Genomic DNA, 27987 nt, shown 5'->3' on the forward strand with positions numbered 1-27987 from the left:
TTAAAGACACCCCACTGTAGAAGCACTTTATCTTTTAAACTCTTCATGGCGCAAGCCGCCCTCACACAAAACGGCTTTATTATTTTACTCTAAAGCAGGGGTGGGCAGACTTTTTCAGGATACGGGTTACATCTAATTTTTTCAAGGTGTTGCGGTCCACCCAATGGCATAAGTCTGCAATATTTATTATAACTTAATAATAAATGCAGAATATGTACTTACCTACATAACTGCAAACATAATATTAATTGCCACAAATATACTATTAAATGAAGCATTCATTATAAAAAAAATTCAAAATGCATTAGAAAATAAATCATTTTCATCTTAAGTTAATTCTTGTAGTTATAGTTAGTAGAAAACATCCGCTACGTACTGCCCGCCAATATCTCGGTATATTATTACTAACTGCTAATCTTACACTGAATTCTAAATGGCCATCTGTGAGAAAGGAGCGATATGTTGTCTTAATTATATTCATCGTCGAAAATGCAGATTCATACAGGTAAGAAGAACCAAAGAACTATATTAAATGATATTAAAATCAGGATACATCCATTAGACTCCAAAAGTTATTCTTAGGTTTTGAACAACGTGCTTTTAAAATCGTCATTTTAAAGGAGATAAACTTTGTATTCTCTTTATCCCTTGAGAAAAACGATGTTTCATAAATATGTTTCTTTTCGTATGCGCGTCTTAATAAAGGCGGTCACCCCAAAATGCATTGGTGGTCCACCGGTCGATCGCGATCGACTTAATGCCCACTCCTGCTCTAAAGACTCAGATAACGTAGTAATGCCCTCTGCTTTCCATAATTCGAACTGTTTGTAACGAGAATTCGGCAAAAGCGACAGTGCTGATTTATAAATTTCAAACAAAGCAAGCTTTTACAGTTTGTATATTTTCATACTTTTCTGTTACTTCTTAGTGCATAATTTGGCGCATAAATTTTTTTAATTGCTCTTCAACTACAGATTTTACTTTCTTATTGTAGTTAAATAATTTTTTATTTAAATTTATGAACAAAATTTGAAAATAGTCATTCGATTATGAAACGGGTCTAATTTATATAGCGTTCTATTGTTTTCATGCGCATGTTTCAATTCAGCTCTATACGCAACTGAAATCTCGTATAGTCATTGATGGATTTAGACATTTTACGACCCTAGGTAGAGCACATCGCGAGGTCTTCCCTTAACAAACTGATTGTTACAATTTCACATTTCAACATATTTTAAACTTAATGTACAGTTAATGATTTATTTTAGATTATTTATCACGGCAACTTTGCGAAAGTGTATGTTTAATTTATTTATTTTAAATAAATACATAATGTCAAAAAATGACTAAATAATAAATATCTTGAAAATTAATCATAAATATTAAATGATGATTTACTTAGATACCAATAAAATCATTTAATTATTACAATATATGATATATTGATAATAAATTTCCAATAAATATTACTTTAAAAATTGTTATTTTATAAAACCTGACAAGTGAAATAAAACATAACTATATAAAGGGCAAATTAATAATCCAATATGTTATATTAAATAAATATTTACTTATAAAGTTCAATATCCAATTCCACTCAATGTGCTTTTAAAGCAGCAATCAATCATCGAATTCAACAATGGAGGATTACTGACTGATCAACTGTCTAGGGCCACATAGCTGAAGGCGTGGGGGACGACGTGGATGATGATATATATTTCAGATATCCCCAGATGCATTAATATTTCAGAAAATGACTAGATAATTCGCCACTGTGCGAGAGCATAAGCGCAATTACGAGAACAGGTACAAGACTCCAAAAAATGTCAGTCTCCTGAAATGCTAATTACAAAATCTGAAGTTTCATTTTTTTTTCCTCTAGAACCTCGTTAAGTGTATTGTAATAATGAAAACCTTTACTAAGTCGTCTAAGCGTCAATAAAAATCAAGTTATTGAGAATTATTTCGCAATCCATCTGCCAATGCTAAATGATTCTCACCAGTTATTCCATACATAAATGTCAAATGCAACACACGGACTGAATTATCAAGAAATCTCTCAACCTTAATATCTAGATAGATGTACCTAAGTCTTATGGTCTAAGTCTTTGGCAGGTGCTTATAAAGAAAAAAGTTTGGCACTTTTTTTTAGCAGCAGAAATCCCTTCCTATAAGCTACTTATTCATATCATATATGCCAAGACTAATATGCTATTTTCCTGGTGGGGCACTATTTTAATATGCTAGAGCTTAGATTTACAATAATAAATGAGAAAAGTGCTGACGTTAGCTATTGAGTTACACCCAAAAATCCTTCTGATTTAATAACTTTTAAGATAGAATTCAAATAGTTAGATAAATTATAAAACACTACTTCAAATTTGAAAAAATGCACACAGTTTTATTTATGCTATGCAACAATTTAATATAAAACGAGAATTATAAAAATCGGCTCTTTATGTCGAAAAACCACAGCCTTTAATAAATATTAGGCGATTTAGCTTTCAATTGACTATAATTCGTCATCCGCATTTTTAAAACAACTCAATTTTAAAGGTATTCAAGAAAATTTAATTTCATTCATTTAAATTTGTAATCGAATTAATACAAATTTTAACATGAAGACAGTCCCTTAAATAAACTAGAATTCAATATTTTTTTTAGAAACTATTTTTCTAGAACGACAGAAACTTTTAGTTCCAAGGTGCGATAAATAACCCCGGAGTAGCGAACAACATTTGGATACTTTTTTGACTGACAGTAAAGACGGGAAATTCTAAATAAACTATAAAATTTATAGTTTGCTTAAAAGTATATTGCAACTAGTGTACTAAAAAATAGAAAAATGTTTTATCAAAAATATTAAATTCAAAACAAAATCGTCAGCGCTGACGGAAATGCTCTCAAGTCAATTAGATAATATTTTTAATTTTTGATTCTTTTTCTTTTCACATGGTATTCTTGGAGGTTTAATGTAATTCATGTATTGTTTTAGCGACTCACAAATTTAGGGTTTGGTTTTAATAAAAATATTTGTTTTGTTTTTTTATATACAAATGACAGCATGTCTGTAAAAAATCTTTTATTTTTTTCTACTTTTTGGTCTTTATATACAGGGTAGTTATAATTAAACTTCCCTTATAAACAGCATCCTACAACGCAAGCAGGTGAACAGATTGCAACGAAATTTGGTATATAGACTACACACGAAATGCGCTCACGGAATTTCGAGAAAAAGATTTAGTTCCAAAATGTCCACCAAAGGGCACGTTTTCCGGAAAAACATTAAATTTAATACAATAAACGACCAAAACGGAATACAGAAACAATATTAACAATCCAGAACAAGAAGTAGGAGTAATAAAATGTAAAACCGGGAAAAATGGTCAGTTATAGGAAAAAACGGCGAGATTTGCAGAAGAGGAAGCTTTATTCAAAACAGATTAGGATAAGAAACGTTTGCAATCGTTGTCATGTTTTTTGTCGATGTTTCCGGCTGTAACGATGACGGTATCTTGTTGCGATGTTGAATGACTTAAAGAACTCCATAACGCTTCATGTGCGAAGCATCACAACTGATCAGTTATGATTTGCTGTTTAACACACTGTCCATCGACATGAAATTTTGCAGGCGAATGAGGGTAGTCACAGAGGCCACCTTTCCCTACATCATCCTGGACACGATTAACAACTGCTTCTCTTGCGCAATTTCATCCTAATCTGTTTTTGTTTTTGCAAACTGAACTTTTCTTTTCTCAAACAGCGTACTATTATTTTTTCCTTACCTCTACTTAATGTAGTTCGATGACAAGGTGATCAGAAACTAGCCAATAAATGTTAATGTTGTTTCTGTATTCCGTTTTTGTCGCTTATTGTGTTAAAATTAATGTTTTTCCGGGAAAAGGCGCCCTCTGGTGGACATCTTGGAACTAAAAAATTTTTTTTCGAGATTTCGTGAGCGCATCTCCTGTATATTCTATATAACAAATTTCGTTGCAATCCGTTCATCCGATTGCGTTGTAGGATGCTGTTTATAGGGCAAGTTTTATTATAACTACCCTGTATTTCATAATTCAGTATTAAAATAAAAAGGAATCTTGTAATCGATTTTTCTCAAATTTATTACCAGATGGTGTCTTTCTTATGAACTCAAAACTGGATACGAATTGATTAATTAAAAATGAGGCTCTGAAAATATTAAAATATTGTTTTATCATCGGAAACACGCAATTATACATGATTTCTGAACTCTAGTACATCAGAAAGGGAACAATTACAAAGTTCCATCTTTACAACATGAAAGAAGTTAAGTAAAATAAAAAAAAAGAGTCAAAGATGAAGGATATCCCGCAGAGAAACTTTTATTTTTTCTTCTGAATATAATAAATACTATTCATGAGCTCATTTTATTAATTTTTAACTTCATTTGATGCATTCGATTTCGTATATTAGAGTACAACTTTATTATCGCTTACATTTAACACTGATTAGCAACCTCTCATAAATTCATATCTTTGTTCTTAATTTTAAGCTGTTTAGCTCAAACTGTTGAAATCGTGATACTCTTCATAAATCAAAATATCCGTAATCGACTAATTAATTTATAGAATACATAGGAGCAATGAATAATCTTTAAAAAAACTTTTGTATTTTCTATATTAAAACTCTTGAAGGATCCTGTGCGAATTCTGTACTTTTTCGTAAATGTGGCAGTTCAAATTTCAAGTATAGTTTAAAGTTATTAATCGATACGTACCGATTATTCAAAATGAATAAAAATCTAAAGTCTGAAATGAAATCTGGTTCCAACTGTTAATTCTTGAAATTATCTAAGAGGCAAAGAGCCTCTATTTCTCATGGGGTTGGAGAGAAAAAAACTAGCTAACTTTATTGTTAACTAGCCGCCTTTGGCGACCAGCCTGTTCGCCAATCTTAATGTTCGTTAAAATTTTAATAATTAAATATTTTATGCAATTCCAACTTTAATAGATTCTTCAGCAAAATATTTTAAAACTTCAAATTTTGATAGTCATATAATTCACTCATAATATTATAAAGGTCTTCAGTCATAACGTCTTATATGTCTCTCTAATTTTCTGTTACCCCTCGTAGAATTTATGCTTTAAATTAAAGTGGAAATGATTAATTTGCAATTAATATAATAATATTTTTTACTGAAACAAAGCATTTTTTTAATAATATGATTACTGATAATAGAGTCACTGAGCGTTTAAACTTTATGGGCACTAAAGAATATCTTTCTTAATTTATGTAATATCCCAAGAATTTGTCAACAAAATTTTCTCAGATTCATCATGAACAGATCGATTCATTAACAATGTTAAATTTTAAATGCATCAAACACTAAGAAAATAAAATGAATCGTTTAAAATAATCGGTCGAAAACAGGTTTAAAAAAACTACTTAAAAAACGATGTACTTAAAACTATAAGCATATTCAAAAAATATATAACTAACATAAATACAATTTAATTACAAAAGCATGCAACTAACCTAAAAATAATTTAAATCATTGAAAACAGGTTAAAAAAAACTACTTAAAAAACGATGCACTTAAAACTATAAGCATATACAAAAAATATATAACTAACATAAATGCAATTTACTTACAAAACTCAAAAATAATTTAAATCATCCATTGATAACGGTTGTCATGGCAACAATCAGAACAGAATGCGCATGCGAGAATTTTTCTTCCCCAGTTACGTTAACGCAAATACGTGATTTTTTCTACGCCAGTTGGGGTAACGCTATGCGGATTAGAAATTTTTAATTTCCTTTATTCTGTTTTATTTAATTCAAAAGTACTTCAGAATGAATCTGAAAGATCGATTCATTAACAATGTTTAATTTTAAATGCATCAAACATTAAGAAAATAAACAGAATCGATTGAAATAATCCGCCGAAAAATTTTAACCCTAGCCTCATTAATGTTGGGAGAAAAAAAATTGAAGCCTTTCTCCTTTGGCGGTGGGGAAAATGGAAGATTTTTTTGGCGGGAAAGTTAGTTTTTAATTAATAATTAAAATTCTAATTAAAAATTCGAAAAAAGGAACCCCAGGTGCACATTCCCAACCTCCAAGGTATACATGTACCAAATTTGGTAGCTGTAGGTCAAACGGTCTGGCCTGTAGAGCGCCAACACACACACACACACACACACACACATACACACATTGAGCTTTATTATAAGTATAGATTATGCATCTGAATTCAGCTCGCGGCCCATTTTTCCAGTTTCTGCATTTTGAAATCTCCAATCGACATCCGAATTTTTCAATTAACGTAATGAAAGAGGAATTCAGTTGAAAACGATGCTTGGTTTTCATATCGATGAACGGGATTAAAGAACAAATAAATGTTTATTTTGTAACTGTAAATAAATTATTTTAAGTTTTAGTTATATTATCGTCCTATTTTAAAGCAACACTAGGGTAATTTTGGGACGGACCTCGTCATTTTGAACCGTGGTCAGATGAAGAGGACGACGCCTGGGCTGGCACTCCTCTTTCCAGGCTTCCGCTCCACACCAGCGGGAGGGCGTTTGGCCCCAATGTATTTGGCGTGTGTCAGGCCCACTTGCACGACGGCTCTTCAGTGGAAGGGGGTCTCGAACCCAAAGCCCTCCGGTTCCGAAGCCGAGACCTTGCCACCGGGGCCCCGTAAATAAGTTGTGTAAGTGTCTTCAGAAAATAACCCGAATATTGTTCAAAGATAATGGAAAGTATTTAGCATGAACCCTGAATCACTTTTCAAAAATGACAATTGCGTTATTTAAAATATTGTGTAGTTTATTGTTAAAGATATCTTTATTGAAAGTTTACATGAATGTGATGTTGTAGAGAGGAATATATTTTTCAAGCTGCATTCTTCAATTTATTAATCAGTGGCACATATTCCAAATAACCCCATCAAGAATGCAATGCCTCCAATTTACTGTGAAAGTATGAATTTTGATGCAAATTTTCATCTTTGTGTTATTTGGATGCCCTATTATTGGAAAATAAACTGACAGTTATATCTCATCCATTGAAAAATGAATGTACTAATTATAGGTGCAGAAGCTGAATTCATGCAATCACAATATTTATTATTTCTGAAAATAAGATGAAATCATATATAAGTACATGTTCTATGTCAGATATTAGTGGCAAGGTATTTAACATTTTTTAAAAAAATGTGTTTTAAACAAGTGTTCTCAGTTTACATGTACAGATTTATTTTATGTTTAGTTTTTGTTTAATTGGAGTAAAGTCCCCTTTTGTAGTAATGTATACATCTAGAATGTATGTTATCCTCTTAACAATACCTCATATATGATTATCACAGATTAACTAACAAAAGTTGCATTAGAAATTGTCCTGCTCATTGGCAGAATGCTTAAGAAAAAAATATTATTTATTGTACATTTTAGATGTAAAAATATAAAAACGTTAAAACCTTTGTTTCCTTGCAATAGGATTTTCTCTATCCATAATGTTCACAAACGTTCAAATCAAAACTAATGACCAAAAAATGTTTGAAGTAAATAACACAAATAGAAAGAAACAAGTCATGACAAAGGTTTTGAAAAAAAAAAAAAAAAAAAAAAAAGACGAACTTCATAAAACAATGAATTTTTTCAAACATAAACACTGATGAGTGATATAAGCATGATTAACTAAATTATAAAATGGACAAATTTATGCAAACAGTGCTTGAGATACAAAAAATATTGTAGAATTATTACATTATTGCCGGGTTTATACTCGACTAGTTATAAGACGGCCAGTAGGCAGCGCATGCGTAGAAAGGCTTAAAAATGCTGTTCGGTTGATGGCAAGTAATTGTCCCGACAGGACAACAGCATGGCGCTGTATTTGTATTTTTTTCCCCCCCTTCTTACTGCGGATGCGTTTGTAGAATTTGGCGATATTTTGGGGTGAAAAAATAGATCACTTATCATAGATTAATTCCGATAATTTTTGTTCTTTGTTCCTTCTAATGCGAGGTTGTGTTTTTTTTTTTCATTTTGTTTGCCATTTCTTTTCTATAGTTTTTCAAATTTAGGTATTTTGACCTTTTTTTAAATTTTATTATGCTTTTTTGTGTAAATATCCATGACTTTAATACGATACGCAGTGAAAAAGAAAAATTCTGGGACAACAGAACGGCAATTTATAGCCAAGCATGAAATGCCTGAATCTATCTTATGAAATTGTGGCAAATATAAATCACTCCCTTTTTGCGCATGCGCTGCCTACTGGCCGTCTTATAAATGGCCGAATGTAAACCCGGAATAAAGAAAATGAATCGATCTCAAGTATAAAATTCGATTCCGAAAACACTGAACTCCACTTTTCAAATACAGAATAAATGCCAAATACAGAATAAAATGCCAAATACAGAATAAAAATAATGTTGAAAGAAAATAGCAGCAATAATTTCCAACTGAAGTGAGAGTATTAGGATGGTTTATGGTTTATGAGGTTTAATGGCACAAGAGCCAATCTTGGCTAAACGAGAGTATTAGGAATCAGCAGACCTGTGGTTATTAATCTTTGCTCAATCTCAAGTAAAAAGAAAAAAAGTAAACTAGAATGGGAATTTGGAATCCATAACTACATGTTGTTCACGAACACTTCAATTTAAAATGATCGTTGAAATGATCGGGAATTTGGAATCCATAAATACATGTTGTTCACGAACACTTCAATTTAAAATGATCGTTGAAATGATCGGGAATTTGGAATCCATAACTACATGTTGTTCACGAACACTTCAATTTAAAATGATCGTTGAAATCGTGATCCCAAATAGTAATCGACCTAAGAGGAAAAAATTGCATTCCCAAATACAAAATAAGAGAAATTGTTGGAAGAAAATAATGAAAGTAACTTTCAATTGTTCTGTTAGAAGTGAGAATAGAACGAATTACAACATGGGACTGCATTCTAATAACATTCATATAGATAGGAATTTCCATAGTTATCTTTTCAATCCAGATTTAAAAATGTCAATAAAACGTCAAATTTCCGATTCTCTTACCAATTATTATTTATCCTCGCATTCATTATTCGCACACATAAAAGAAACAAACTGATGAAACAAAACTTGGCTAAATGCCAAAAGAGCATTACGGAACTCTTAAGGTTATTCTGATCTAAAGAGATAAGTCGTTTTCATTCTTTTTTTTTTAAAGGAGACTTATTTCAATCCAAAAATCAAGCAAAACGCTTAAAATAATCAACAAAATTATTTTAAGCCATTATTTCAAAATACAAATGACGCTTTTGAGTCATCATCAATGTATGGATTGATAACAGTAAAATTTAAATAGATCCTTTAAACACATTTTTTCAACAGGCGAAAAAAAAAAAAAATTAAGATCTTAAAAATACGCGCTTAAAGAAAAAGGCGTACTTTTTTCAAGAAACGAAAAAATATTTTGAAGTTAGCTAAAGAATTCTTTTTTCAAAAATCTTTTAATTTCTTTTTGGACAAATTTTAACAAATTACTAACAGAAGCGCATTATCAATGCTTAATAGATGTTGTCTGATTGATAACATATGTAGTAGTGTGTGGCTACTTAAAATTCTCCCGCGCATCGGAAAAAATATATAAATATAGTTTAGTTCAATAATTCTATTAAAGAAACTTATTCAAATCATTATTGATATCGATAAAATAATAAATATTTGTAACTTAACCATGTATAATTCGTTAACATTAGTTATGTAAATACTACAACAAACATTCTGTTATCAATTAAATGCATCTTCAATATCTGCATCCAAGAAGAAAGTGAAGATTTAATGTTTGATTACATTTTGATGTTTTTTGTTTTGCCTTGTGACCCTACTTGCACAACGACATGAGTACAATGCGCTGGTCATTCATTGTGAAGTTGTGATGTTTTGTGATGTTTTCATTGTGATGTTTGTGTTTTGTGATTCATTGTGATGTTTTGTGAAGTTGCAATTGCATCATGTCAGAACTAACAGACTTCGAACGTGGGCATATTGTTGGAGCGCGTATGGTGGGTAGTTCCATAAGCAATGTAGCTGAAGTGTTTAGCGTTTCGAGAGATACCGAACATAGAACATTTATTTCGCATATTTGAAATGCGGGTAAACATTATCCGCTAAATCACAGCGATGACAGAAGTGTGTTTTGGGTGATCGTGACATTAAAGAGGATTGTGACGAAAAAAGAGCTGCCAAAATTACTGCTGAAATGAAATCCATGCTCACAAACCCTGTCGTAGGCGTCCTGGCATAAGGGTAGCTCGTCTTCCCCGTCATATGGGAGTTCCGGGTTCTAGCCCTGGTTCGGGCATGGTTGTTCTTCTATCTGTGAGGTGTGTGAATGTGCCCTCCTGTAAAAAGGGATAGCGCAAGCGAATATGACGCATGAAGTAGCTAAGTCGTACTCTTGGCAATAGTTGGTGCATCTGAAAAAACAAGAGACGCTCACTCGGCTTAAATTGCTGACAAATCTGTCAGTGGGCTTGCAAAGTGCCGTAAGTAACAACAACAACAAACCCTGTCAGTACCAAAACAATCAGATGGGGGCTCCATAAGCAGGGTATTTCTGGCCGAGCTGCGATTCAAAAACCAATCATCAGTGATGCTAATGCTCGTAACATGAAAAAGTGGTGTTTAATTCATAAAGTCTGGACTGTAGAGCAGTGGCATAGACTCTTCAAAAAATATAAAATCATAATTTTTATCCCCCTGATGTTACGTTTCATTAACACCAGATCTGGACTCACCATCTAAATTAGGCCGAGATAGTAAAGATTAGACTAAATAAATAAATTTGGAATAAGCAATTATTTTATTTATAACATTAATCATAAGTCTGTTACTACAAAAGTAAAATAAAAAAGATAATAAATAAAATTATAAGATATATATAACATATGATAATATATTTTATATATTATCTTATAATTATAATATAAAAACTACAGAAGTAAAATAACAGCCACGAGGGCGAGACCAGAGCCTATCTCTAAATGTCAAAGAAATGATTTAAAGTTACGAGAATTAGTTAAATCATGTAGTACCCTGCTATCACTTCTAAATTTTATATGTTTGTTGAAACTATATCATATTATGTTCTCAGCTAAAGTATAGAATAAAGTATAAAGAAAATAAGAGTAATTTGAATAAATCAAAAAGATTTTTTTTTCTAGTTCCATTCTGGGCTATTTTTAAACACTTTAACATGTAGGTAGTAATTGACAAAAATTTGTATAATTTTTTTTATATTAATATTAGGATTAGATTTTTTCATGAGGTGATTCTAAAATTAATCATGAAATACGAAAGAAAATAATTTTTAGACAATTAAAAATAGCGTACAATATACTATTCGGTATGGAAAAGAAGGAAGTGGCTTAAAAAATTATACTTTTTCCTCCGTCAAAAATATTCTGAAAAATAAAGAATTCTGAAATATCAATAACTATATTTATTAAATTCCAGTTATTTCTAAGTTTTTAAATCCCACCTTATTTAAAAGGAAGAACTGAAAATCTTAGAAAAAATGGAATTTTATAAGTACAATTTATAAAATTTACATATAGGTAGCAAACTTTTCCAAATACAAAGCAGATCTTCAAATTTTTCTTGGGTCTCTTCATTGTATTAATTTTTTAAAAAATAGAATTTAAATTGAACTGAATACGAAGGAGCTTCCTACTTTTAAACTAAATATCATTTTATTAGTTTAATACATTCGCTTTGATGATTTGCTATTCTTTTTCTCGTTTTGGTGATTGTTTTACTTATTTTTTTTTTCAATTTATACCATTTGTCATTTACAATTAAAATAAGTTTTAAAGAGAGTCTAAATGGATGAAAGAATATAAAAATTAATTAAATATTATTGAAATGAAGTGATATAAATGTCCACTCTGCTAAAAATTATTTGACTTAGATAAACGAAAGTATTTGCCCTTGGCTTAAACTTTTTGAATGTTATCAAAAACCTAATTCTTATCATTTGAAATGCTTTGAAGCAAGTGAATTTTAAAAACAAAAACAATTATTTTGGTCATAAATATTTTGCTATTCATTTTGTTCAAAATAACAGTTTGTCATTTTCAAAATGTTTATATTGAATGTCAAGAGTTGTATATCATGCGAAATTAAAATAAACCTCAAGTAGAGTAACAAAGTAGAGTAGTCACGTAGATTGATTGTCAAGTAGAGTCAAGTATAAATGAAAAAGATATTAAAAATTATCTTAAAATTAATTAAATATTAATGAGTGTGCATTCAAAAGCTACTTAAAAACTCAATAGTTCATTCACGAAATAACAAATAGCAATTAACGTCATTTAATATCACTGTGCTTTGAAATACCACAAAAGCTATCGATTGCAAAGGTTTAACTATATCCCACGAACTAGTGTTTATTTAATAACATATCATGGATAGTTATAAATTGTAACTTTCAAAAAATCTGTAACAATAATACCTAATAAAGCAAGAATTCATTATATAATAAACTTAAAATTTGAATTTGTTTTAAGGCAGAAAATGAATGACAAACAAACAGGACTTTCGGAATAACATTTTTAAAAAATGGAGAGCAGCAATTTTTTTATTTCAATTTACTATAATAATAATAAAATAGAATAATTAATGTAGAGGCAGTAGCGTAGACTGTGAAGATTATATACATATCAAAATAAGAGATAATGAATGCATTTAGCTAAAAAAGTAATTACAGCGAAAGATTGTTCTTTTTTAGATTATTCTCTAACTACCAGATACATAAAAAAAATTCTCTAATTTATACAAAATTTTAAAAAAACGTAATCAGAGTTTAATTCGCGTCTTCAAGCATTTCCAATCTCTTTAATAAACGAGAAAAGAGCTTCAGCATATATCGGGATCATCTTCAAGAATGCCCTGCTCTCAAAAGAATTAGCAACCGAAAAATGACCACAAGTGAACTAGCTACTCCCAACCTGCCTTAGCCTGTGGGGTAACCTGAATGACCGGACCTCCAATACAATTAAAATGGGCAATATGATGGACGCAAAATAACATCATTACGGTGCAACCCATGCATCCATTCTTCATTTAATAGTTAAACATCATTAGAGGGGAGATAACTCGACTCTACACCATTATTTTATCCACCACGGAAGTGAGAATCTGCATATTTAATTGTAACCTAACCTAAATGTAATTTAAATGTTTTATGTAACTTACCTAAGCAATGTTATAAATACACAGAAAAATTAAGTGGGCGTTTACTTTATGAAATATTTACTTTTATTATCAAAATGCACGTTTTATGTGATTCTACAAAAAAAAAAAAAAAAAAAAAAAAAATTAAACGGATTTGCTTATCGCATTTTTGATGTTTTTACTTTTTTATATTTGGGATTTTAAAAAATTACATTTCTTGAGAATTCATTTATTAAAATCGCACATGGATGTTTCGCTTTAAATACACACTTTGTAAAAAAAGAAAACTTTTCAGAATGTAGAAAAGATAAATTTGATATCTAAATTCTACCAATGATAAAAAAAAAAGAAATTGAATTATTATTGGAAATTATTTTAAATAAGTATTATAAAAAATGACATGTTTTTCAGTACCGAAATGCTGAGTAAAGAATTGAAATTATTTCAATAATAATAAAATCTATTCTGAAAAGAATTTGATAGTCAAGACATTTATTCAAAGAATGTGGCATTAAGTAAGGCTCATAGTGAACCTTGAAATATCCTATATAAACTTTTAAAAATATTTATCCAATTGCTTTAACAAGGGAAGTACCAAAATATTGAATAATTGGATATTTTGACGCAACTGCGCCTTTATCTGGCAGAAAAAAAGCGATTCAATTGACATAGCATGATTTCATTGCATCGCACATTTAAGCGATTGCAAAATTTATATCTGCTCATAAATGACCTTTTTTATTAGATGAGAATGCATAAAATTTATTGACATTCATTGCCTATAAGGAAATTCTGATCTTTCAGTAATCTTTTATTATAACTGCAATGTAACAAAGTAAACGAAATACAAGAAAAAGTTCTTTGTCTTTTAATTCTATAAATTTTTGAAGGGTGCTTTAAATCTATTAAATAATGATTTATGTTATTAACAGCATATAAATAAGGTTATTACACTTAAAATTTTATAATGTCAGTGTAAAATATTTTTGACCATACCAGAGATAAGAATAAATGTTTTTTGCAACTGTGCTTTAATAGGCTGAAAAAAAAATTCACCAAATACTTGTTTTGAAAGCAAATTTATTATATTAATTAAATAACGTCTATTCTATCCGAAGTTCATTGATTCGCAGTCTATTCAATCGATGATTAAAAGTACTATCTTCAGTATGATGACTAGATAATGCTAATATTGATTTCCAAAAATCCCTGTCGCAAAAAATCTGACTTGAATAAAAATGGAAATTCCTGATTTCATTTTGATCAATTATTATTCTCTAAACACTATTCAGATGAAGGACCTTCAAACTTCAGTCACATGTTTCTGAGATTCTGTTTTCGAAACGATTTTTAACACTCCACTTATCAAAGAAATGCTTTTGTTCGAACAGTTGAGAAGCACTCACCAGGAGTTACATAAAGTGCTGCGTTGAAAAGACCAAAAACAATGGCATTTCTTAAGACAGATAAGGGCTTATTGGAAAGTTGTTTGTTTCTTAAAGGGATTAGCACCTCACCTTTTGTCTTAAATGATAAGAATATCAAAAGCTGCTAGAAAAGTTCAAAAGACGTTACTTTTGCTATAATACACAAAGAGAAAGAGCAAAGGAGCATTTGTTTATGGTAATAAGAGCAATTTTGAAACTGTATTGAGGACCAATGCATTTGTACAACAACAGGTAAAATTGATTTAAAATATGGAAGACTTTTGATTCATTTTCAGTGAACACAATTATTTAATATAAAATTTTATGTTAAAAATGATCAATTTTTTTATTATATTCGTCATTTGTAGGAATACTTTGGAAACGAAAACGAATTCTGAGTACTGGAGTTAGATGAGGAAATCTAATTACGAAAAGAAAAAGTTCTAAAAACAGATATAAATCTTTAGAGAGATACAGGTAATTTTATGAATTTTACTACGACATTTTATCTCATTTTCTTTATTTCCTTTGAAATTTTAAGCATTAACAACAATTATTGAAAAAATTAAGAAGACCTAAAATTAATTATAAATTGCTTAGTTTCAAACTTTAGACAATAAAGATATAGGATAATTTGGAATTATTTTTCGTATAATTAGCTTTACTTTAGCAGATAATTAAATCCTTTACTTTTTACAGAAAGAATTTTTTAAGTCATTAAGCTCCGAAAATGCTAGTTGCTTTTGAACATGAAAAACTGTTTACTTTTTAATCGATATTTTGATTATGCGCATATAAATAACGAGGACTTTTACATGCAGGGACATGATTATCCTATACCTCCTTATCGTAAACGTCTATATAATGATCTTTGTTCATACGATGTAATTAATGAAGTCGTTTAAAACTCTTATTAGCGATTCTTTTTCAAGAGTCAAGTGACCCCTTGAACACATTAAATTTCTTTTAAGTCAAATGTTCAAAAATAGAAAGAATACACGAAATGGTTCGATCATGTTTCAAATTCAAAGCTACGAAATTTTTGAATGCAATTTTAGTAATCTTGCACAATTATAGAAATTATGTAAGCATTCGTATTGAATGCTTGATATCATTACCAGAGATGATTTGCTTTATTTTGATTCTCTTTTAAAACTAACAATATTTGAACAAATTATATAAATCCGATAAATATTTCATAAACAACCGCCATTATGAAATTTTTAACGAATAAAAACATATGTACTTTAAGTAGTATGTAACTTTTTAAAAACATAAATATTCTTTGTTAGGAAACTCTAGCTTCATTCAGTGTTTTCAAACAATATTCCTTCAATATTTTGATTGCTAAATATATGTAAAACGTTTCGATTCTTAAGTAATTCAGAACCTTCAAGATTAAATAGATCTCAAATATCAAGTTGCTTTGAGCAAAATATTTTTATAAACGCATATGCAGTGAAAATTTCTGCATATCATAAATAAAACAAACTGGCGTTTTTTATTATAAAATCTATCCGAAATTTTCTCTATTGAGCTCTTTCATTTAAATGAAACTTTTCTAATAAAATATTTTTTTTTCAATGCTTAGTTCCTTCCGATAATTTTGGGGGAATTCTGTTTAAAATTGAGCGTTCTGAATCTTAAATTCAAAAGGATGAATTTTCCTGAAATTTCGAAATTTTATTTCTCTTACGCAAAGTATTTTATATCAAAACATATAATTTTTTCTTTAAAGTTAAGAATGTTATTTTCTTCCTACGCACATGCTCGTAAAGCTAAATAAAGTCAGTAATGGTAGAGATAGAAACGATTCAAAATAGAAATAAAAGAAATCAAATGGTTATTCTGTGCACATATACACCACCTCTTTATATAAGGTAATCAAACAGGTGATGCTAAACATCTTATTCTCACTGTCGATTGTCCAGAGATTTTGCCATGAAAAAGAAAACCTAATTTATGGCTTTTATAATTTATTCTTTTATGTGTTAATATGTGCTTTTATGTGGACGCTTTGTCGAGAAGCTCTCGATAAAAGTGGAAATTCAGGAATAAAATAAATAAATGATGAGCAATGAATTTCGGAACTGTAAATAGAAACAGCAATGAAATAGTAAACTGTTGCACGATTACTCGCACATTTGTTTTCAGTTAACTGGGATTCAAAATTCTTCATTATTTTGTATATAATTGTTTTTTTAGTACGAGTTTTTAATGACATCAATTGCTGTCTAATGAAAGAATTACAACTTGCTACAACAATGATTATTTCTTTATAAAAAGAAACATGATCAATGAATTTCGAAACTGTAAATAGAAACAGTAATGAAAAAGTAAACTGTTGCATGATTATTCGCACATTTGTTTTTAGTTAACTGTGATTCAAAATTCCTCATTATTTTGTATATAATTGTTTTGTTAGTACGAGATTTTAATTCCAACAATTGCTGTCTAATGACAGAATTACAACTTGCTACAACAATGATTATTTCTTTAAAAAAAGAAATATGATCAATGAATTTCTGAACTGTATATAGAAACAGTAATGAAATAGTAAACTGCTGCTCAATTATTTGCACCTTTGTTTTTAGTTAACTGTGATTGAAAATTCCTCATTATTTTGTATATAATTGTTTTGTTAGTACGAGTTTTTAATTGCATCAGTTGCTGTCTAATGACAGAATTACAACTTGCTACAACAATGATTATTTCTTTAAAAAAAGAAATATGATCAATGAATTTCTGAACTGTATATAGAAACAGTAATGAAATAGTAAACTGCTGCTCAATTATTTGCACCTTTGTTTTTAGTTAACTGTGATTGAAAATTCCTCATTATTTTGTATATAATTGTTTTGTTAGTACGAGTTTTTAATTGCATCAGTTGCTGTCTAATGACAGAATTACAACTTGCAACAACAATGATTATTTCTTTAAAAAAAGAAATATGTGCATTTCCTTTCCTAACTCCGAACTTTTATTTCCTTCATTTTGAATATTTTAAGGAAAAGTATTAATTAGTAATGTACCTTTTCATTTCCATAAATTATTCTGGACGAATTAGATGTTGTTCAATGAAATGAGTTCGTGTAATGACATTTAAATATTAATTCAAACTTGCACAATGTTCATTTGCTTATTACTAACTCCTTACGCTGTGCTGTCGTTCTTTATATGATGTAAAATTTTTGAGAAGAAAAATATTTCTGAGCCATTAACTGAAATGGCAAAAGAATTGTTCGTAACAACGTTAGAAACAGCGATAGCAATGAATTTCAAGTTTGTGTTTAAGAGTTCTAATCGCATTTATCATGCATTGCTTCCATTACAATTTCTAATGAAAAACTAAAAAGTGCGATCTAATGAACCGTGATTATCTTGAGGCTTGCTTACTGTCACATAAATTTTTGGATTAGGAAATGTTGTTTTGTATTTAACTAGATAACTCTATATGTCATTAAATGTATTATGACTCATCAAAGATTCTCGCTGTATTGTTCATTTTTTAGTTTTATAGGATTCTTAGCCATAAGTAAGATATTTTAGGATAATTTATTCATTGAAAAATAAAGCTGACTTTTTAAATATTTATGATTCTTTTCTCAAAATATGCTTCTTTCGAATTTTAATTTCGGTTTTTAATGAATTCTGTAGATTCTAGTATAAGGTCATTTTTATAACAGATTGTAATTATAATAGAAATGCCATTATAAATGTTTGTATAAAATTATACATACAAATATCTATTAAAGAAATTCTGCAAATAAGCGTGAAAGTAAAAATGATTTGATTGCCATTTTGCTCTGTAAATCATTTTTAAATAGTGACTGAAAAACTTAAAATTGTACAAATCACAAATATAGGCAGACACGAAATTTAGCTTCTTTTATTTCAAAATTATTTTTGTAGATAAAAAAGCTATTTACAAATTTTAAAAAAATATTTTCAAAGTATTGTTCTACATCACCTTATCTGAGATTCCGACTCTCAGTTCAAAAAGATTGTATCATTTAAACTAAGTTCGTGTTGATAGAATACATATATTCCTTCTAACTGCTTTTTTATGTCGCTTACAAAATAGCCATTCAATGGACTTCTAAGACCATTTGAATCTTTCCTCTTAAACATCAAATTGTTTTAATATTTTATAACAAATAATTAATCTTATACGGGCTAACATTTGAAATGTTAGCCTAAAAAATCTCTGATTTTCAACTTGTTACCAATCTGATATTCAACAAACTTTTGAGTTTTGAATTATTTTGAACTTATTTATTGATTTTTCAAAAAATTAATTCCTTCATATATTCAGTACATGATTAATCTACAAAAGAAATTATAAAGTGAGTAAGAAAACTATTATTCAAAATACGTTTTAGCTATCTTCACTGAAAAAAATATAGCGAGCGTTGTTTTTCTATTTCTTTTGTGGTTTTCTTTTCGTGATTGTGCACGAAATCAAATGAATCACAAATGAATGAAATATTTTCATTATCTTAAGTTTCTAAAATCTCCATAAGTATCTCCAAGCCCTCACTTGTTTTTATCTCCAACTTCTCTGATCTAAAAAAGATCTTATCGCACTTCTTTCTTTCGAGGATAAGCATTGCTTTTGAAATTTTATCTATTGACATTTATCTATTGCTAATATTTTACTTTCTTCTGGTTACTTTTTTATAGTCAAATAGGTTCTTAATGTAATAATTCCCAATGAAATATTTAGAAATATTTTTAATAATGCTTCACTAATAATTATAAGTTTGACTTATGGTGTTGAAATAATAAAAAATGTAAATATTAATTTTTTATATCATATTGTAAAAAATCTTTAATTTAATATAAAGTTTTTTGGATTTATAATACAATTTTTATCGTTATAAGTGATATATAATTTACCAGAAGACTATATATATGAAATTGATCTAATATCTAACTGCACAGTTACAAGCAATAAATAAAAGAGTTTTTCAACGGTGCATTATCACGTGATTCTATTAAGTTATTTATGTATTGGTATTTTCCAAGTGATCAAATTATAAATTCTAATTAGTTTTCATGAAATTCGAGATTTTTCAATTATTTCACAACTAAATACTCTTTTAACCTTTCTGAGGAAATCCAGAATGAGAATAAAAGTGGAAGTAGGTATAATCATATTTTCTCTGTAGTCAGCTTTACGGAATACAAAATTTTTTGCTTGAATCACTCAGTTTCAAACTGTGCAGTATTTTTCTTGGCGAATACTTTTGGGAAATGTTACGAAAGAAGTTTTTATATCAAAGCTTTCGGACAGGCACTCTTATGAAATCGATGAAATTTAATAGAATGATTCGCTGTTTAAATTTCTAATTCTGTAGAAACACTTTTTAAAAAAATCACATAGTTGAGAACTTCTCGATATCATAAATTCTTTTCTTCACATTAAAGGTCTTTTAAAACTTTCATACATATTTAATCTTTCTTCACATTTATATATTTTACTAAGTTCATTTCTGCAAAGTCATATGACTTTTGTTTTTATGTATTACTTTCCAACTGTTACTCAATTATTTGATATTTTTACAGGCATTTTTAATATCAACTTGACTTTATTTTTCATGATTTGAATTTATTTCAAAATGAATCCTATTCTATTTTCTAAAATGTAATAATATGCCGTTGTACAAAATTATAAACAGGAAATTAACCCTAATTCCAAAAATTATGTCCCATTTCGACTATTTACTTAGGAAGTGCAAAAAACCTTTGACAGGTTTATGAACTCTTACTTGGCAGCCAAAATTGGAGTTTCCATTCACTTAATATGATTTTATGTTAAGATATGTATCGCAGCTGGGTTTGCGTGCAAAGGACATATCCCGAAGAAGTTTTCTTGAATTTGAAATATTTGAGGATAATTTTTTATTATACTATTATAAATTATCTTAGCTTTAAAAAAATGTTTTCGATCTTTAAGTTTTCCCATTGATGTAGTGTGGAAGTTTGGAGAGGGGGATGTCAACTCAGTGACGGCCTTGTCATCTGAAAGTGGTTCAAAATTATGAAGTCCGTTCCCAAAATAGCTCTAGAGTTGCTTTAAAACGGGACGCTAATATAACTAAACTAAACTAAACTCTCCTCAAGTTTAATTTTTTTCCATCGCGAAGAGAGAGAGAGAGAGAAAAAAAAGGATACCATCAAAGCCAATTCCGTAGAAAGGAATAGGAAGCCATTTGTAGACGAAGAGAGAGGTATGCATCCCTATGGAAGATGTCTCTTGCCGCTCTTCCCAACAGGAAATGGAAAATAACAGGAGACATTCTTTTTTTCCGGGCGGTGATCTGAGCGACTAAAATAGGTCCTCTGAAAGCGCCCATCTCAACATATCACCTCTTTAAATCCTGGTTCTGACGATCTGTGCCCGCTTTGAGTCTGGCACATTATGCCCTCTTTCCCCTATCTTGTGGTTTTCCGGGATTCTTTGATGTCTATTCATTTGAACGACAATTTGTGAGAAACTCCCGACCGATGTCCACAGTTGGGGGTGAACATACAATGGGTCAGTTGGAAGATTTATGACCAAATCCGTAAGGCCACATGTCGTCGGAAAGCGGCTTAAGCCGGATATGGTCGTACATCTGTCAAGTGACCCATTGTTGGACCACCAATGCCTGTGGACGTCGGTCTGGAGCTTCCCACAGACTGTCGGTAAAATGAACAGATATCAAAGAACCCCAAAAAACCACAAGAGAAGGGAAACTGGGCAAAATTCGTCGGTCTCAAGGCCTACACAGGTCGTCAGAACACAGGCTTTACAGATTTGAATCACCCATGAGCAGTACTCTCGATTCTCATCTTTTATAAATAAGCAGTTGTCGAAAATTCTGGGTCGATCTTTTTTCTTTTGCTAAAACTGTTAAATTTATATTTTTTATTTAAATTTTCTTAAATATTTTTCTTAATTTTTTGAAAATTAGTAATAACAAAGACAACTCTTTTTTAAATTATTTTAACTTTGGTGAAAAAAAAAACAACTCCAAACGTCATTTCAAAGCAGAAAAGAATACATTAAATAGCAGCGAAGAAATAGAAAATCACCTATCTGAATCGGAGATACGAGTACAGGCTTTAAGAAAACACTACTGTTCAAAAATTATCCAAATTAGTATAAAAAAGATACCGCTATTTGAAAAATCTGACATATTAAATTATTTCATTCTGAGCTTATAGATGAAGAAAATCTTGTTATTCTCGGAAAGTGCTATGCCAACATCCACATATATGTTCCAAACTCTTCAGCTGGTAATCAGAAAGTGAAGAGGAAATTTAGATATAATTTACTGTATCCATGGCTCATGTATTTTAAAATTAAAGATAGAATTTACTGCATATATTATGTAACCAAAGAATAAGGGAGCAGATCAAACAGTCAACCATTGCGACAATTAGTTAATCAGTCTTTTTTTTTTTTTTTTTTTTTTTTTTTTTGGCGCAAACCGATAGAAAAAAAAAGCACCAAGGAAAAAACATATGCATATTTTTTGGTAACTGTTGAAAATTTAAAAACCATTATACAAGGGCGTAAACGAATCACTTTGACAATCGAAATGACAAGCGCTGACAGTGTCAAAATATATTATTGATGCTGTCAACGTTCGACAGACAAAAAAAAAAAAAAAAAAGTGAACTTATTTTAAGAAGACATCGTGAATACTGCAGGAGGAGCTGATGAAAGCAAGAACATGATTGCAATTTGCATCAACTGCTTAAATTGCGAATTGATGTAGGAGATGAAATGCTTAAAAAGCATTTAAAATCATCTGCCTATACCAGAAAATGAAATTATACATGTTCGCAACGAAATAATTTTAAAAAAATGATTAATAAAATCAACTTTAAGCAAATGTTTTTCTATTATAGTGGGTGAAATCACAGAATTTCTTTTTGGAAATTATATCGTTATAAACTGAAATTTTTTTATAGTTTTTCCCAATAATTTCAACATGTAGAGAAAATCTAGCAAATATAATTTTGAAAACTTCATAATCTTTAGATCTGAAATTAAAATGTACAGGGTGGCCATAAAATAACTTTCCCTGTTTGGCGGCATCTGCAGCTAAAACGAATGAACGAAATGAAAACACATTTCATATACAGACTGTGGAAGAGAGGAAAATGAATTTCGCAGAAAAAAAAATTAGTACCAAAAATTGCCGATAGAGGAAATACTGACGCTATGGGAGTACAGTTATGAATGAATTCATGAAACTCACAGAAAATAATCATTTATTCATCAACATTAGGGTCCCCTGGATGCTGTGCAACATTTTCAATATTCTGATTTTCCCTGTACAACATATTGCATACGGTTGCATATGACGTTCTCCACTGTTGCATGTAAACTGTCAGTTTCGATGTTCATAACAGCTTGTCTTATGTTCTGTTTCAAGACATGCAAGTTTGCTTAAGAGCAGCCACGGCATTACACTGTCTATGTAGAAAAGTTTTACCAGTAAAGCATGTTGAGGTAATGTAGGATCCATATTAAGTACTTATCATTAGTCAATCCCGCACAACAATCAAGAATACATCAATAATCAAAAACGAGCTGCTAATAAGTCGTTTGCTCTTCCCTTTTTATAAGGCATGCATGGCGCTGCTGTCATGTACGCACTAGGAATTTTACATAATCCATCTAGATATGCAAATTTCCTCCTTGGTACGTGGTACGTTTCCCCTATTGGCAACTTTTAGTACTAATTTATTTATTTATTTTGTAGAATTCATCTTCCCATGCTTTTTATAGTCTGTATATGAAATTTAGTTTCATTTCGTTCATTCGTTTTAGCTGCAGAAGTCTCCAAACAGGGAAAGTTATTTCATGGCCACCTGTATAAGAAGCAAAGATATGATGGTGCAGATGTCCAGAAAGTTCAACGGTGTACAAGACAGAATTAAAGAAAACTTTTCATCAATAGTATTTGTATATTGCACTTCTCACTCTCTAAATTTGGCTATTTCAGACACATGCTAAATTAAAGATATTCTTGAGTGCGTTCGAGTCTACAAAATATCATTCGTTCATTAATATTCCTAAAAAATAGCATTTTTCAGGATACTGTTCTCGAAATACTATATCCTTCTCCAAGAAAGAAGTATTGAAAATCTTAACACCTACACGTTGGATATAGCGACATGAATTTATTACATTTGTGGAATTTCTCCATCTTTTGACTCATGCTCTTGAATTAATTAAATATTTACATGATAAAGATTCGTCTGTTGAGACTTAGATTATTTTAATTCCTTAAGAAGTTCTATTACTTTTATTTCGGAAAATTTTGTGATTATTTTAATTTTGATAGAAAAAAAGATTTTCTCTTAAGTTGCCCTTATCAAGAATTTTGCCATTAAAGGCAGTGGACCTCAATGTTGCAGTTTAACTGTTCGAAGATGTAAAAGAGTTTGAGATGATTCGTAGTTATTCAAAAAAGGTTTTCTGTTCTATTTTCCTAAAATCTGTTTTAAAACAAATAATAGATATGGCTATAGAATTGCTCTTCCATGACTTGCAAAAAGATAAAGTCGTCATCTTAATTATTTCTAGAAAAATTACTCGAATTTTACTTTAGGATAACAATTTTTAATCAATATCTGGATATTGTAATTACTTCTTAAAGAAAGATTTACAAAGCCAAACAACTATGAGTTCATTAAATACTTTAATTATACCAGAGAATTATTTCATACCTGAAAATGAAACTAAATTAGAAATACTGAAAGAAGCATATTCTTCAGATCTGCCAGATTGTAGCGTTAGTATTTTGACTGCTGAATATCAGCTAAGGAAAAAGAAATTACTGGCTCACTATTAAGTGTATTTCAGTGCAACGTAAATATTATTCCAAATATCCACAAACTTTAAAAAATTTGCCTTGTCTGATGCAACAAATTTAACTCCTTGCCTGATGCAATATACACTGCTATAAGATCTTTTTAATTAGAAATATGTAAAAAAACTACTTAGAAATCTATGCATTTGAAGAGCGTTTAAATATATTCTGCTTGTTACAAAGATACATCTGTAAGTAAAAAAGCATTTAAAAAAACTAAAAATAAATACAACTTGTAAAAAAATATTATGTATAGAATTTTTCAGTTCATTATACTGACACCTTTTTAACGATTTTTTAAATTGTGACCGTTTTTCCAGTCCTTAAATTATTTTTATCAGTTTTTAAATGATAGTGGATTCCACTGATTCTAGTAAATATAACTTTTTGTTTCCATAAAATTTTTATTTTTCTCAAATATTCCTTATTTTTTAAAATTTCTATAGTTTGAAAAAATTATATCAATCGATGAACAATTTTAAATAAGAAAAATAAAACTGATATAGTATATTATTTTTCTTTTTACCAAATGGTAACTCTAAACTTTAAAAATTGCATCTTGTATTGCAATGAAAATATGCATCCCCCCCAAATGAATTTCTGGAAATACACTTCTATTGAAAGTCACAACTCATGTATTTTCTGCATTGTAACAACAGAAAATTCATCTCGATCATTTCTGCAATCTATGGTGAATATGCACTTTATGAGAAATCATTTATTTTGATCCTTATTTCTTCCTTTGGAGACAAATATTTGACTAAAGCAGATGATATTAAATTGTAAGCTCATATGCTTTGCAACTAAAGGATCACTGATTAATTAATTTTCAAAAGTTTATATTTAGTTATCAAAAAGGTGAAAGAAAGTTTTCGGAATTAAAGGGCATTATGGATCTTTTAGACAGTAAGTTGTATTTTAAAGAGTTTTTTCTGTATCAAATGTTTCATATGCATACCTTTTATTATTTTTAAATGCAATGGTTTTCATTTTATACAATTAATATTATTTGACACCTACACTGGCTTTTATAGAAGAATTGTATGAAAAAAAATTAAAAAATCAAATCAATTTTCTTATTTAAGTCACAAATGTAGAAAGTAAGTAATTTCATTAATACGAAACTGAAAATTGAAAAATCACAGCGTTTATTTTAAAAATAATGTTGAATGTAAACTTTCATTAGATCCGGATGGGATCTACCGAATTTTTAAAAAAATTTAGTATTGAATACTGACTATAATTAAGAGAGAGTTGTCGAATTTGAATCTTTATTTTAACTACATTTCTGTTAAATATTTGAATGAATGGGCAATTTATGTAGCAAAGTATATTGTGGTTTGTGTAATCATTTTTGAAAGACAACCATTAGAGAACAAGTGTTTACTTTTCAATATCATCCATTAAATACTTTGACAACAGACTAATGATACTTACGCTACTTTAAATAAGTACAAAATATTTTATTGTATAAGCAGAAAGAAAACTTATTTAATTATTATCTATTAGAATAATTTTATTTAAAAAGCTTAAAGATGAAATTAGGATAATTTTTTGTCCAAAGATCGCTCAAAATGGAATACAGTTTTGTTTTGTTTTTAATTAGACTGGTCTAATATAAGAGGTTATTATAACGAACTAATGATGATAAATAGTAGTCCTCATACATTGGAAGTAAGATTCTCTAGAAAACAAGAAAGCATTCTGAAGGAACATTAAAAAATATCAAATGTTGTTTCTAAGCGAACAAAAATGAAGGCTAAATTGTTTTTTATCATGTGTAAAGAAACAAAGGCAGAAGAATGGGTACAGTGCAATGTCATATTTTGGTATAACGGTGCGATGATGTGAAAGTACTTTGAGAAAATTTAATTTAATTGTACTTAAAGAAATGGATAGTCAAATTTTTGACATAATTTTAACAAACTATTTTTTACTTCAAATGTTTTTAATTACCTTTATAAAAAAGAATAAAACACAAAAAAATCCATCTGTTTTTTAAACTGAAATTGCTTCTTTTCCTTTCAGGCTCGATTTTTTTTCTCTCATTCATCTATAACATAAAACGTCTCTTTTTTTATCACAGAATTATTTTTCAGCAGTTCCTAGTTGTCATAAAATTTACTAAGCCTTTGATAAGATTCAGTTACATTGCATTATGTTCCTCTAGTTTTATGAGTGGTTTATTCTGAGATATAATCCATTTGTATTTGAAATTTTATTTTTTACAAATAAAATTCGTTTTTGCTTTCAATTTTTTTTTAAAAAATTGTTATTATTCTGATTTTATAGTAAATATTTTAAAGAAATTGTACTCATTTTATTATTCATCACAAAGGTTACTTTAAAAGTAGCAAGAAAAGAGGAAATCCCTATTCATTTGCAAAGGAAGCATGTGTCACACTATTTTAAAATTGGAGTGTGATAATTTAACGTGAGTACGGGCGTTTAATAACCAGAAAATGAAACACTTTAAATTATTTGTCTTAATTTTCGATTGAAGGAAAAGAAAATAGAAGAGTATTTTGTTGAAACTGACATTTTCAAAAGGCCGAATTCTATTTTTTAAGTTTCGATTCAAATATCTAAAAGAAGAGTAAAAATTGCAAAAATGGAAAAAAAAAAAAATGAAACAATTTTGCTAAAATTTGAAATGGCAGAAATTTTTATGACTTATCCTGATATTGATTTATTGAGAATGTATTTATTTTATTTCAGAAATTGATGAAATGAGGGATCAAAACGAAAACACCACAGAAAATTTTTCAAAATCAGAAAAATCCATTTATGGCAGCATCGAAGCTACTTTTACTCCCAAACCTGAAGAAGAAGTGAAAAAGAAGAAAAAATATACCAAAACACAATGGCTAACCTTAATCACGTTGGCTTTTGGCAACTTCTGTGCTGGTGCTTGTGTATCTTTACAAGCTCCTTTTTTCCCGTCAGAGGTAAATCATTTGAATTACTTTTTTATTTAATTCTTAATTTCATCAATGGTGTTGTTATTCTTTTTTAAAGATTATGTTGACAAGTGTTAGAATGAGTGTATACCATTAGGTGATGCAGAATTCACTATTCACTGAATGTTTAGCATTTAAATTCATGTTATCTGTAAATTATGCCTATTTCAGAATGTGAATTTCAATTATATCTGACAAAAAATTTTGCAAAAAATAATATTAATTGAAATTTATCATTATTTTGAATGCTTAATTACATGAATTTTAAAACAGCAAGGGAAAAATCAGAATTTTAGAAAAACTGTTTGACTTTTACCTCGTTAATATTATCTTCTTTAAAACTTCGTTCTACTCAGTGAAGCCAATTGCTTCCTTAATAACATCTTCTTAAATTGAAATATAAATAAAGATTATGTAGTAAAAGCACAGATAATTTTTTAGGGTGTTTATGAAAAAAAGGATACAATTTTAAAAAATTGAGAAAATCGAAACTTTTTACAGATGTTTTTACC

At 29.3% G+C, this 27987-nt stretch overlaps 1 protein-coding gene across 11 annotated transcripts in view; it reads left to right on the forward strand.

Moving 5' to 3' along the window:
- Positions 1-27987, forward strand: part of LOC129960919 (MFS-type transporter SLC18B1-like) — a 128430-nt gene that overhangs the window by 57637 nt on the left and 42806 nt on the right. For 4 of the 11 annotated variants that reach the window (XM_056074656.1, XM_056074655.1, XM_056074658.1 and 1 more), the window contains exons 2-3: positions 15009-15117; positions 27234-27463. In XM_056074656.1, the coding sequence (XP_055930631.1) occupies positions 27245-27463 (219 nt within the window). In that variant the 5' untranslated portion in view covers positions 15009-15117; positions 27234-27244. Of the gene's footprint in view, positions 1-14735; positions 14893-15008; positions 15118-23470; positions 23600-25251; positions 25422-27233; positions 27464-27987 lie in introns of those variants that run through there. The other 7 variants (XM_056074660.1, XM_056074662.1, XM_056074661.1 and 4 more) reach the window with 5 other exon arrangements.

The sequence above is a fragment of the Argiope bruennichi genome, chromosome X2 (genome assembly GCF_947563725.1).
Source record: "Argiope bruennichi chromosome X2, qqArgBrue1.1, whole genome shotgun sequence".
NCBI classification, from domain to species: Eukaryota; Metazoa; Arthropoda; class Arachnida; order Araneae; family Araneidae; genus Argiope; species Argiope bruennichi.